This window comes from Coenobita brevimanus, chromosome 10 (genome assembly GCF_032717465.1).
Source record: "Coenobita brevimanus isolate Jiangsu-jjx chromosome 10, ASM3271746v2, whole genome shotgun sequence".
In the NCBI taxonomy this organism is placed as follows: Eukaryota; Metazoa; Arthropoda; class Malacostraca; order Decapoda; family Coenobitidae; genus Coenobita; species Coenobita brevimanus.
In genome coordinates, this window is record NC_136963.1 from 4,834,419 (window position 1) to 4,848,093 (window position 13,675).

Sequence of the window (13,675 nt, forward strand, 5' to 3'; positions counted from 1 at the left end):
TTTCAGGATTCTCTCACACAATTTTGCCACCATGCTGGTTAGAGACACTGGTCTATAATTCAGGGGTTCTTCCCTGTTTCCTCCCTTGTAAATTGGTACCACATTTGCCCTCTTCCATTCTTTTGGCACTTTCCCCTCTTCCAGTGAGCATACAATTAAGCTATGAATTTTATCCGCCAGTTGTTCTCTGCATTCCTTCAGTACCCAATTAGAAATTCCATCAGGTCCTGGGGCTTTCCTTACATCTTGAGTTTCCAGTAATTTATACACTTCCTGCACCTCCACTTTTATATCTTTTATCACCGGAACATTTCTAATCACTCCCTCCCCTTCCACAAGCTCCTTTTCTTTAGTGAAAACTGACTGGAAACGTTTGTTCATTATTTCTGCTTGCATTGCTGCATCCTTAAAGACCTCTCCTTCTACTTTCAGTTTGGTGATTCCTTCCTTTTGTTTCAGTTTGCCATTAACAAATCTATAAAACAGTTTGGGTTCATCCTTGCATTTGTGTGTGTGTGTGTGTGTGTGTGTGTGTGTGATCATCATCATCATTCAGAGTGAGATAATTTTAAAATACATTATGACTTTAAGGCATCTCTCTCTCTCTCTCTCTCTCTCAAGAAGACAGTAAGGATAAATAGCCATCCTAATACAGTACTATCCTAACAATCGTAACTACCATAACAATCGTTCACCACATTTAACAGGCATTGTTTGGTATAGCACTTCTTCATGACTAGTACAGTTACAACTCAGCAGTCATGATGGGGAGAGGGGAATTTCTATCTATCCATCTATCTATCTATCTACACCCAGACACCATAATCGGGTAAGGGGTGGCTGTTTGTTTATCTATCTATCTATCTATTGCCAGACGCCATAATCCGGTAAGGGGTGGCCGTTTGTCTATCTATCTATCTATTGCCAGACGCCATAATCCGGTAAGGGGTGGCCATTTGTCTATCTGTCTGTCTATTGCCAGACGCCATAATCTGGTAAGGGGTGGCCATTTGTCTATCTGTCTGTCTATTGCCAGACGCCATAATCTGGTAAGGGGTGGCCATTTGTCTATCTGTCTGTCTATTGCCAGACGCCATAATCTGGTAAGGGGTGGGAGTTTGTCTTTGAGTTAGTTGTTTTACGGGGAGGGGCACTAACCCTCCACCAACCCACTTGTTGACACGTAGGGAACACGTATGGTTTGGTGATATGGTTACCACCCAGCATTGTAAATGATTCCCTGACTATCCTAACTAACAATCCTACTACTACTACTACTATCCTATCCTATCCTAACGACCCCACAGACTATCGTACGGCAATGAGAGTGGTTTGGTGATAGTGGACTACGTTGCCAAGTCGTGTCTGCTAAACATGGGTACGCCGGACCTCTACGGACCAGCGGACCCCTACCAGCGCGCCCCACGGTCCCCCAAACGCACCGACGGCAAAGAGGACGACCGCTGCAAGTCACCATCCTCGGACCAGGTACGATATTTACGTAAACACAGATTTATCAGTTATTATTTACCTCAACACTTCTTCATTATATATGTAAATACATTCATTGTTCAGTATTTATGTAAGCATTTATATTTTTCATTCATTATTTAATGTATGCAAACATTTATCATTCATTATTTACAAACCATATTTATCATTGATTATTTACAAAACTCATATTTATCATTGATTATTTACAAAAAACTTATATATATCATTCATTATTTACAAAACACTTATATTTATCATTCATTATTTACAAAACACTTATATATATCATTCATTATTTACAAAACACTTATATTTATCATTCATTATTTACGAAACACTTATATTTATCATTCATTATTTACAAAACACTTATATTTATCATTCATTATTTACAAAACACTTATATTTATCATTCATTATTTACAAAACACTTATATTTATCATTCATTATTTACAAAACACTTATATTTATCATTCATTATTTATAAAACACTTATATTTATCATTCATTATTTACGAAACACTTATATTTATCATTCATTATTTACAAAACACTTATATTTATCATTCATTATTTACGAAACACTTATATATATCATTCATTATTTACAAAACACTTATATTTATCATTCATTATTTACGAAACACTTATATATATCATTCATTATTTACAAAACACTTATATATATCATTCATTATTTACGAAACACTTATATATATCATTCATTATTAACATAAACACACTTATCATTTGTAATTTATGTAAAGAGTTATATTTATCATACATTGTTAATATAAACACATATGTGTATTTATCATTCATTATTTATGTAGACACTTGTATTTATCATTTATTATTCATGAAATCTACTAGGAATTTATTTATGATTTATACAGAATGATAAACGTTTAGTGAATTAAAATAAGTAAAGTTATTGTTGTTAGAAATATCGTAATAAATTGGTTATTGAATTAGGATTATGTTGATAAATTGGTTATTGAATTAGAAACAGTTATTGCTTTGTTATTTATTGCATATGGAAGTTATTAGACCAGTTTAAATGATGTTTTTGGAATACAATAACTGAATAACTGAATTTATTAACCAGTGACATTGTTATTGTTATTGTTAGTTATTATGTCTCTGTAGGAATAATCAGGAGTTATAATAATGCTTTTTTGAAATTACAGAGTTGCACATAAGTCAAAAATTAATGAGTAAGTTTTTTGAAAATTTGAATACAGTGTTAGGGAAGTTTTAGGGATTATTATTTTGTTTTATTATTATTATTATTTTAGGGGAGAGTTTTAGGTTATTATGAGGGGAATTTTAGGGAATAAAGGAAATAAAAGAGATAAATGGGTAAGTTGATGGAAAATTTAAGTAACTGACTTTTTTATTAGTGATTATTATTATGGTTTTTATTATTATTATTATTTTAGGGGAGATTATTATAGATTTATTATTAAGGGAGATTTAGGGAGGAAATAAAGGAAGAATAAATGAGGTAAATGGGTAAATTTATGGAAGATTTAAGTAACTGAATATTTACTAGTGATTATTATTAAGGTTTTTACTATTATTATTATTTTAGGGGAGATTATTATAGATTTATTATTAAGGGAATTTTAGGGAGGGAAATAAAGGAAATAAAGGAAGGTAAATGGGTATGTTTATGGAAGATTTAAGTAACTAATTTTTTATTTGGAGAGGATGGAGGGTGAGAGACTAACAAGGAGAGTGTATGTGAGTGAGGTGAAGGGGTGGAGAGGGAGGGGGAGGCCAAGGATGAGATGGAGGGATGGAGTGGAGAGGATAGAGAGTGAGAGACTGATGAGGAGAGTGTATGTGAGTGAGGTGGAGGGGGGGAGAGGGAGGGGGAGGCCAAGGATGAGATGGAGGGATGGAGTGGAGAGGATGGAGAGTGAGAGACTGACGAGGAGAGTGTATGTGAGTGAGGTGGAGGGGGGGAGAGGGAGGGGGAGGCCAAGGATGAGATGGAGGGATGGAGTGGAGAGGTATATGAGAGAGGGGGGTGTGAGGTGGAAGCAAGGCAGTGAAATGGCAGGGGACGGTGACAGGGAGGTGATTTGTTTGTGGCCACCCCTTATGGGATTAAGGCGTCTGGCAATAGATAGATAGATTAGAATAAATAGATTGAAGTACAGCAGTTAGGGAAAGGAAATGGTTTTTGAATTTGAATTTGAAATAATTTGAGAGGAACAGAAAAAAAATTATTGATATGACTGGAGTTAGAGTTTATTGTGGAGAGAGAGAGAGAGAGAGAGAGAGCATGAAAATGATGAACCATTATTATTATATACATTTTTTTTTTAATAAGAGGAAAGGAGATAGTGACAGATAATGTGGTTTGAAGTTAAGTCAAAGAATGAAAGTTGTTAAGGAGCAGAATCCGATTATTAGCCAGGGAGAGAGAGAACGCTAATGAGTCATTCTGATTTGTTTTTCTATAAGGGTATAGGAAATGTGTGGATGCTATGGTGATACAGAGTTATTAAAGAATAAAAGTTGTTAAGGTGATTTGCTATTGAGAGAGAGCCACCAGGGGTAAGACACTGAATAGGGAGGCTGCCAGAGATTGAGCAGCATGGAGAGCCACCAGGGGTAAGACACTGAATAGGGAGGCTGCCAGAGATTGAGCAGCATGGAGAGCCACCAGGGGTAAGACACTGAATAGGGAGGCTGCCAGAGATTGAGCAGCATGGAGAGCCACCAGGGGTAAGACACTGAATAGGGAGGCTGCCAGAGATTGAGCAGCATGGAGAGCCACCAGGGGTAAGACACTGAATAGGGAGGCTGCCAGAGATTGAGCAGCATGGAGAGCCACCAGGGGTAAGACACTGAATAGGGAGGCTGCCAGAGATTGAGCAGCATGGAGAGCCACCAGGGGTAAGGCACTGAATAGGGAGGCTGCCAGAGATTGAGCAGCATGGAGAGCCACCAGGGGTAAGGCACTGAATAGGGAGGCTACCAGAGATTGAGCAGCATAGAGAGCCACCAGGGGTAAGACACTGAATAGGGAGGCTGCCAGAGATTGAGCAGCATGGAGAGCCACCAGGGGTAAGACACTGAATAGGAGGCTGCCAGAGATTGAGCAGCATGGAGAGCCACCAGGGGTAAGACACTGAATAGGGAGGCTGCCAGAGATTGAGCAGCATGGAGAGCCACCAGGGGTAAGGCACTGAATAGGGAGGCTACCAGAGATTGAGCAGCATAGAGAGCCACCAGGGGTAAGACACTGAATAGGGAGGCTGCCAGAGATTGAGCAGCATGGAGAGCCACCAGGGGTAAGACACTGAATAGGGAGGCTGCCAGAGATTGAGCAGCATGGAGAGCCACCAGGGGTAAGACACTGAATAGGGAGGCTGCCAGAGATTGAGCAGCATGGAGAGCCACCAGGGGTAAGACACTGAATAGGGAGGCTGCCAGAGATTGAGCAGCATGGAGAGCCACCAGGGGTAAGGCACTGAATAGGGAGGCTACCAGAGATTGAGCAGCATGGAGAGCCACCAGGGGTAAGACACTGAATAGGGAGGCTGCCAGAGATTGAGCAGCATGGAGAGCCAGCAGGGATAAGGCACTGAATAGGGAGGCTACCAGAGATTGAGCAGCATGGAGAGCCACCAGGGATAAGGCACTGAATAGGGAGGCTACCAGAGATTGAGCAGCATGGAGAGCCACCAGGGATAAGGCACTGAGTAGGGAGGCTGCCAGAGATTGAGCAGCATGGAGAGCCAGCAGGGATAAGGCACTGAATAGGGAGGCTGCCAGAGATTGAGCAGTGTGGGGAGCAGAAAAAATGTGCAGTGTAGGTCCGTTTTACAAATCCGAATGCAAACCACTAAAAACGTGGCACAGTCTGCTGGTGTGGGTGTGGGAGGGGGAGTATGGATTAGTGAAGGCCAAGAGATAGACACCGATAATGCCAACTTATATATAACTTAAAAATAAGTGTAATTGTGTAAGATTATGGGTAGGAAAGAGGATGGAGGGTGAGAGACTGATGAGGAGAGTGTATGTGAGTGATGTGGAGGGGGGGAGAGGGAGGGGGAGGCCGAGGATGAGATGGAGGGATGGAGTGGAGAGGATGGAGGGTGAGAGACTGATGAGGAGAGTGTATGTGAGTGATGTGGAGAGGGGGAGAGGGAGGGGAAGGCCAAGGATGAGATGGAGGGATGGAGTGGAGAGGATGGAGAGTGAGAGACTGATGAGGAGAGTGTATGTGAGTGATGTGGAGAGGGGGAGAGGGAGGGGAATGCCAAGGATGAGATGGAGGGATGGAGTGGAGAGGATGGAGAGTGTATGTGAGTCAGGTGGAGGGGGGAGAGGGAGGGGGAGGCCAAGGATGAGATGGAGGATGGAGAGAGAGACTAACAAGGAGAGTTTGTGAGTGAGGTGGAGGGGGGGAGAGGGAGGGGGAGGCCAAGGATGAGATGGAGGGATGGGGTGGAGAGGTATATGAGAGAGGGGGGTGTGAGCTGGGAGCAGGGCAGTGAAATGGCGGGGGACAGGGTGACGTGGAGGCGATTTGTTTGTGGCCACCCCTTACGGGATTAAGGCGTCTGGCAATGGAAAGATAGATAGATAGACAGAAAATGTTAGGTTATACTAGGAGAGGGTAGGTGTGTGTAGGGTAGGTATGTAGTGTGTAGGGTAGGTATGTAGTGTGTAGGGTAGGTATGTAGTGTGTAGGGTAGGGTATGTAGTGTGTAGGGTAGGTATGTAGTGTGTAGGGTAGGGTATGTAGTGTGTAGGGTAGGTATGTAGTGTGTAGGGTAGGTATGTAGTGTGTAGGGTGGGTATGTAGTGTGTAGGGTAGGTATGTAGTGTGTAGGGTAGGTATGTAGTGTGTAGGGTGGGTATGTAGTGTGTAGGGTAGGTATGTAGTGTGTAGGGTGGGTATGTAGTGTGTAGGGTAGGTATGTAGTGTGTAGGGTGGGTATGTAGTGTGTAGGGTGGGTATGTAGTGTGTAGGGTAGGTATGTAGTGTGTAGGGTAGGTATGTAGTGTGTAGGGTAGGTATGTAGTGTGTAGGGTAGGTATGTAGTGTGTAGGGTAGGTATGTAGTGTGTAGGGTAGGTATGTAGTGTGTAGGGTAGGTATGTAGTGTGTAGGGTAGGTATGTAGTGTGTAGGGTGGGTATGTAGTGTGTAGGGTAGGGTAGGTGAAAAAAGTATTGGCATTTACAGTGAATATTCCTTTCAGTTCTGCTCTCTCTCTCTCTCTCTCTCTCTCAATATTACCCCCATTTCACATCCATTCATAGTCCTTCTCCTGTAGCGTCTTTCCTCTCTCTCTCTCACATACACTCTCTCTCACAAGGACATATTAGAGATAGGGCAGTCTGCGTTTTACCTCCACAATGATGCCTTGGAGGAACGGAAAGATCGGACGGATGGATTATTGCGGAAGGAGAGTCGAGAGGAGTTGCGGAAGAAGCTGAGTAGGAAGGATAGCAAAGGAGTGGAGAGAACGAAGGTAGTGAAGGAGGGAAGGAGGGAAGGAGAGGTGAAGATGGAGTTCCTTAAGTTGCTGGGAAGGAAGGAGTCAAAAGGCAAGGAGAAGGAGGAGGACGTGGAGAGGGAAGGAGCGAAGGAGGAAGGGGAAGTGCAGGATGTGGAGGAGCCCAGGGAAGAGGAGGAGGAGAAACAAGAGGAAGAAGAGGAGGAAGAGGAGTGTGATGGTGATGATGGGGCGGGGCGGGGCGGGGCCGGGACTCGTGACCTGCCCCGCACCAAGCTCAGCCTGCGGGACAGGTTCAGCAAGCTGGACGCCAGGTTCCGCAAGGCCTTCAGCTCGGACCTGTCCACGTCGCAGGACCCGCCGGACACGCCCCGCATCTGTGGCCCTGACAGCCCCACCAGCCCCGACCCCGATGAACCAGAGGGGCCCAGCGTCGGGGCCACCCCACGGGCCAGCCCCGGCGTCAGTCCCCGCCCCTCGCCTCGCCCCAGCCCCATGGTGGAGGCGCGGGGCGTGTGCGAGGCCGGCAGCACCGACCAGCGGGCCAGCCTGACCCTGTTTGACGAGGCCGGCTGCCCCGTACCCCCGCCCCGCACCAGGTCCCGCCCCCGCCCCGCCCCTGACGTCACCTCCGACCCCGAGGATGCCCCCACCAGCCCCAGCACCCCCGCCCTGCCCGCCCCGTCCACCCCCAACTCCCACGGGGCAACACTGCGCTCCTTAGTGACTCAGATTACAAGGCGACGCAACGATGGTATGTCACACCACTATACCAGCACACCAGTCACTCATACCAGCACACCAGTCACACCATACCAGCACACCAGTCACACCATACCAGCACACCAGTCACACCATACCAGCACACCAGTCACTCATACCAGCACACCAGTCACACCATACCAGCACACCAGTCACACCATACCAGCACACCAGTCACACCATACCAGCACACCAGTCACTCACACCAGCACACCAGTCACACCATACCAGCACACCAGTCACACCATACCAGCACACCAGTCACACCATACCAGCACACCAGTCACTCATACCAGCACACCAGTCACACCATACCAGCACACCAGTCACACCATACCAGCACACCAGTCACACCATACCAGCACACCAGTCACACCATACCAGCACCATACCACACTACTACCATCCATACCACACCATACCAGTCAGTGGCACTATTATACCACACCACACCACCATACCACTTTCACCACAATAGCTGTCTCATAAATCACCATCACACCATTACAACCACAACTACCACATCTTAAACTATGGTACCACAACTACCACTACTCATAACCACAGCAATAACTACTACCACAACCACCACTAACTACCACAACAACCACCACCTCTGTAACTACCACACTCACCACTGCAGCTGCCACCACTACCACAACTACCACCACCTCTGTAATTGCCACAACTACCACCACCTCTGTAACTATCACACTTACCACAGCAACTACCACAACTACCACCACCACAGCAGCCAGTGGTGGGCAAGGTAATGGAAGACTTTAGCTTCATGTACGGTTAATCCATTAATCCGTCAAGCAGCTCCGTTGAAGTTAATCCGCTAATTCCACTGCTGGTTTGAAATTGTTATCTTGGCTAATCACTAATCTGATCATCCGCTAACCTGCCACTTGCTAATTTTTGTTTTTTACGTATGAAACTTGGTTTTCTTTTGTAAAAGACACGCTTAAAGCTAGGCAAGTTTTGTTAATATCCCTAAATATTTTAAAAATACAGATAGAATTCAAGATTAATATAAATGCAGATGACGCAGTCACCCAGTATCACTACACCTCCTCTACTTCATTGAGTCCTTCCTCACAGGCAGGTGCTCGTTGCCCTCAGCCTCACCGACGTCACCCTGACAGTCCAATCTGTCCTGCCAATGTCAGTCTCACAGACAACTGAGACTCTTGCCATGTACAGTACCTGGTTGAGACACCATTACTTGGAGTCTGTGATCACTTACAGACAACTGAGTCAAGGGGACAGACTTTTGCCGTGTACTTGATTGCGATGCATCACTAGAGTCTGTGATCACTGCACAGTCCAGAGTTCTGTTGGCATAGTCACTATGACACTGTTGATTTGACGATTTAAATGACGAACGCTTCTGACCTAAAGTGACCTGTAACAGAAAATAAATAATGGATTAATGGAAATCAGTGGAAATTTTAGCGGATGTTAACAATAATTCGCTAACTTAAAAATAATTATGGCTTAATGCGTTGACCAAAACATGAGCTTCGTTATTACTGGATTAATGAATCATGCGTTAATGCCCACCACTGACTGCAACTACCACCACTACCACAACTACCACCATCATTGCTTTCACCAACATTTTTTGCGCTCTGTCGGAAGCAAGTACGTGTACCTTAGCACAGGCGTCTGAGTGATTCGTTCATTAATACACAGCTTAGGGCTCGGCAAATGTACATATAGCGCTCGGTTTTCGAAAATTCGTCAGCTTTTTTGAACAACTGTGCGGCAAAGTGAAGCAATCTTTCCCCCCACCACCACCATCCACTCACTTGATGTAGCGCTACCTTCATTTGACTCTACACTGAGGGATGAGGCAAATATTTTCTTGCAACCCAGGAATATGTTTATGCTGGGTGGTAACCATATCGCCAAATGGATGCCTGGTGGTTCAGTGGGTCAGGGTGGTTTGGGTGGGTGTGGGGCATAAGGAATCAGGTCCAAGGGATGGTTTGGGGTGCATTGGTGATGGAATGCTGCTCAGGGAAGAACAACTGGTCACTCATGCTAAAGTAGATGGAGTTAGTGGGCAGACCCGAAGCCTTGACACTCCTAATGGGGCAGGATAGAGAGATAGAATATTTTAAAATTTTGTTGATAGATAGAATAGCCGTGTTAAAAAATAAATATGTATAGTACCAGTCTATCGAATGCTAATACAGTTACCCAAGATTTTTGAAACTTTTATTTGGGTTTGTGAATATTCTTTATTTCTATAGTATGAGTCTCAGAAATATTCGTTCATTCTCAAATATTTGTTCATTCTCAGAAATATTTGTTCATTATCGGAAATACTGTGTTTGATCATTCTCAAAAACATTCGTTCACTCTCAGAAATATTCGTTCATTCTTGGAAATATTTGTTCATTCTTGGAAATATTTGTTCATTCTTGGAAATATTCATTCAGTCTTGGAAATATTCGTTCGTTCTCAAAAATATTCGTTCATTCTTGGAAATATTCGTTCAGTCTCGGAAATATTCACCAAATTTTGTAAATGTTTGTTTACCCTTGTGGCGTTTGAAATTCGTATGCGCGTTTGTGATGCTGAGATTCGTTTGTGTCTCCCAGCGTTAACCGTTTACGTGTGTTGTCTTTCGTGATGCTGTGTGTAATTTTGACCTACTTGTGTGCGTTTTCGTGACACTGAAACTCTGTATGTACGTTTGTGATCGCCAAACTGTCCACACATTTTCAGTATTTAAAAATTTGAACTTTTTTTTTAAAGATGAAACTGCCTTTTTTTTTTTTTTTTTTTTTTTCCCCCCCTCAAAGATTGCATTTGTGGTGTTTTACTGATTATAATTTGAATATTGAGTGAAGCCCTCAGCCATTGTATGGAGGATTGGCTGTGTGTGTGAGTGTGTGTGTGTGTGTGTTTAATATTTTACTTGATAGTCATAATATATTTCTTTCATTTTCTTGTGTGTGTGTGTGTGTGTGTGTGTGTGTGTGTGTGTGTGTGTGTGCATATGCCAACTCAAGCACTGCACAAACACCTTTAACGATCCACCTGTTGGCACTTTAGTCGTTTCCACAATTGATGCTCTTTAACGAGGCAATTAAGTCTCTAATTTGGTGGTGGTGCTAACTATGCATGAAATATTATTAGCAATATATTTAGAAAGTTGTTATGGGATCCCTCGAGTTCCATCTCTCTCTGGGAAGCTTTTTATGGAGAGTTACTGTGGGATTTCAGTAAGCTCTACCTCTCAAAGCTTAATGTTTTATTATTATTATTATTATTTTTATCTTTATTATTATTATTATTATTATTATTATTATTATTATTATCTATTGTTATTATTATTATTATTATTATTATTATTATTATTATTATTTCACTCATCTTAAATGTCAGGACCAACTTGCCTAGCCCTGGGCTCCTATGCTCCTCATGGGGCAAGGTAGGATTGGATGATGAATGGATTATTATTATTATTATTATTATTATTATTATTATTATTATCATTATTTATTTAACAGCTGTGGAAGTGGCTGTTACAATGCACATATTCAAACTGGCTGGGTTGGTTTTGGCAGTTAATTGACCAGTTTTGAATTTCTGAATGCAAGGAAGAGTTCAAAATATCCACATTGATTATTTTTATTAACATTAGCATATATTGTGTTTGAATTAGAAAAATATCTTGTGAAAATAGCTTTGGTTTAATGTCTAGTAATTTTTGAACAATGTTATGCTTCCTTTTTGACATAAATAAGAAAAGTACAATATTGAAGGCCACCCATCTTTTCAGTGTTTGAAAAATTGCTGATTATTTTACTTATTTATGGGTAAGGTGAAACGTAAACACACTGAGGTGGTTTAGCCATGTGGAGAGGATGGAGGGTGAGAGACTGACGAGGAGAGTGAATGTGAGTGAGGTGGAGGGGGCGAGAGGGAGGGGAAGGCCAAGGATGAAATGGAGGGATGGAGTTGAGAGGATGGAGAGTGAGAGACTGACAAGGAGGGTGTATGTGAGTGAGGTGGTGGGGGGGAGAGGGAGGGGGAGGCCAAGGATGAGATTGGAGGGATGGAGTGGAGAGGATGGAGAGTGAGAGACTGACGAGAAGAGTGTATGTGAGTGAGGTGGAGGGGGGGAGAGGGAGGGGAGGGCCAAGGATGAGATGGAGGGATGGAGTGGAGAGGATGGAGAGTGAGAGACTGACAAGGAGAGTGTACTGTATGTGAGTGAGGTGCAGGGGGGAAAGAAGGAGGGGGAGGCCAAGGATGAGATGGAGGGATGGAGTGGAGAGGTATATGAGAGAGGGGGGTGTGAGTTGGGAGCAGGGCAGTGAAATGGCGGGGGACAGGGTGACAGGGAGGTGATTTGTTTGTGGCCACCCCTTACGGGATTAAGGCGTCTGGCAATAGATAGATAGATAAAGCATAAAATTGTTCAGTGAGTTATTTTCACGTAATATTTATCTATTTTAAACATCTATCTATCTATAGCCTGACGCCATAATCCCATAAGGGGTGGCCACAAACAAATCGCCTCCATGTCATCCTGTCCCCTGCCATTTCACTGCCTTCCCTCATATACCTCTCTACTCCATCCCTCCATCTCAGTATTGGCCTCCCCCTCCCTCTCATCCCCTTCCACCTCACTCACATACACTCCTAGTTAGCCTCTCCATCCTCTCCACATGGCCAAACCACCTCAGTGTGTTTCTCCTAACGCTTCCTATCACATCCACATCCACACCACAACACTCCTTCACTTCCTCATTTGTCAGTCTGTCTCTCCGTGTAACTCCACATCCACATCCACACCACAACACTCCTTCACTTCCTCATTTGTCAGTCTGTCTCTCCATGTAACTCCACATCCACACCACAACACTCCTTCACTTCCTCATTTGTCAGTCTGTCTCTCCATGTAACTCCACATCCACACCACAACACTCCTTCACTTCCTCATTTGTCAGTCTGTCTCTCCATGTAACTCCACATCCACATCCACACCACAACACTCCTTCACATCCTCATTTGTCAGTCTGTCTCTCCATGTAACTCCACATCCACATCCACACCACAACACTCCTTCACTTCCTCATTTGTCAGTCTGTCTCTCCATGTAACTCCACATCCACATCCACACCACAACACTCCTTCACATCCTCATTTGTCAGTCTGTCTCTCCATGTAACTCCACATCCACATCCACACCACAACACTCCTTCACTTCCTCATTTGTCAGTCTGTCTCTCCATGTAACTCCACATCCACATCCACACCACAACACTCCTTCACTTCCTCATTTGTCAGTCTGTCTCTCCATGTAACTCCACATCCACATCCACACCACAACACTCCTTCACTTCCTCATTTGTCAGTCTCTCTCTCCATGTAACTCCACATCCACATCCACACCACAACACTCCTTCACTTCCTCATTTGTCAGTCTGTCTCTCCATGTAACTCCACATCCACACCACAACACTCCTTCACTTCCTCATTTGTCAGTCTGTCTCTCCATGTAACTCCACATCCACACCACAACACTCCTTCACTTCCTCATTTGTCAGTCTGTCTCTCCATGTAACTCCACATCCACATCCACACCACAACACTCCTTCACTTCCTCATTTGTCAGTCTGTCTCTCCATGTAACTCCACATCCACACCACAACACTCCTTCACTTCCTCATTTGTCAGTCTGTCTCTCCATGTAACTCCACATCCACACCACAACACTCCTTCACTTCCTCATTTGTCAGTCTGTCTCTCCATGTAACTCCACATCCACACCACAACACTCCTTCACTTCCTCATTTGTCAGTCTGTCTCTCCATGTAACTCCACATCCACATCCACACCACAACACTCCTTCACTTCCTCATTTGTCAGTCTGTCTCTCCATGTAACTCCACATCCACACCACAACAC

General features: G+C 43.9%; 1 protein-coding gene across 1 annotated transcript in view; it reads left to right on the forward strand.

The window, feature by feature from the left end:
• The window catches only part of Tomosyn (syntaxin-binding protein tomosyn), a 168,388-nt gene that overhangs the window by 73,122 nt on the left and 81,591 nt on the right, over positions 1–13,675 (forward strand). Inside the window, exons 14-17 of the mRNA XM_080280751.1 lie at positions 1,308–1,488; positions 6,839–7,090; positions 7,256–7,326; positions 8,564–8,597. Coding sequence (XP_080136877.1) covers positions 1,308–1,488; positions 6,839–7,090; positions 7,256–7,326; positions 8,564–8,597 — 538 coding nt within the window. The remainder of the gene's footprint in view (positions 1–1,307; positions 1,489–6,838; positions 7,091–7,255; positions 7,327–8,563; positions 8,598–13,675) is intronic.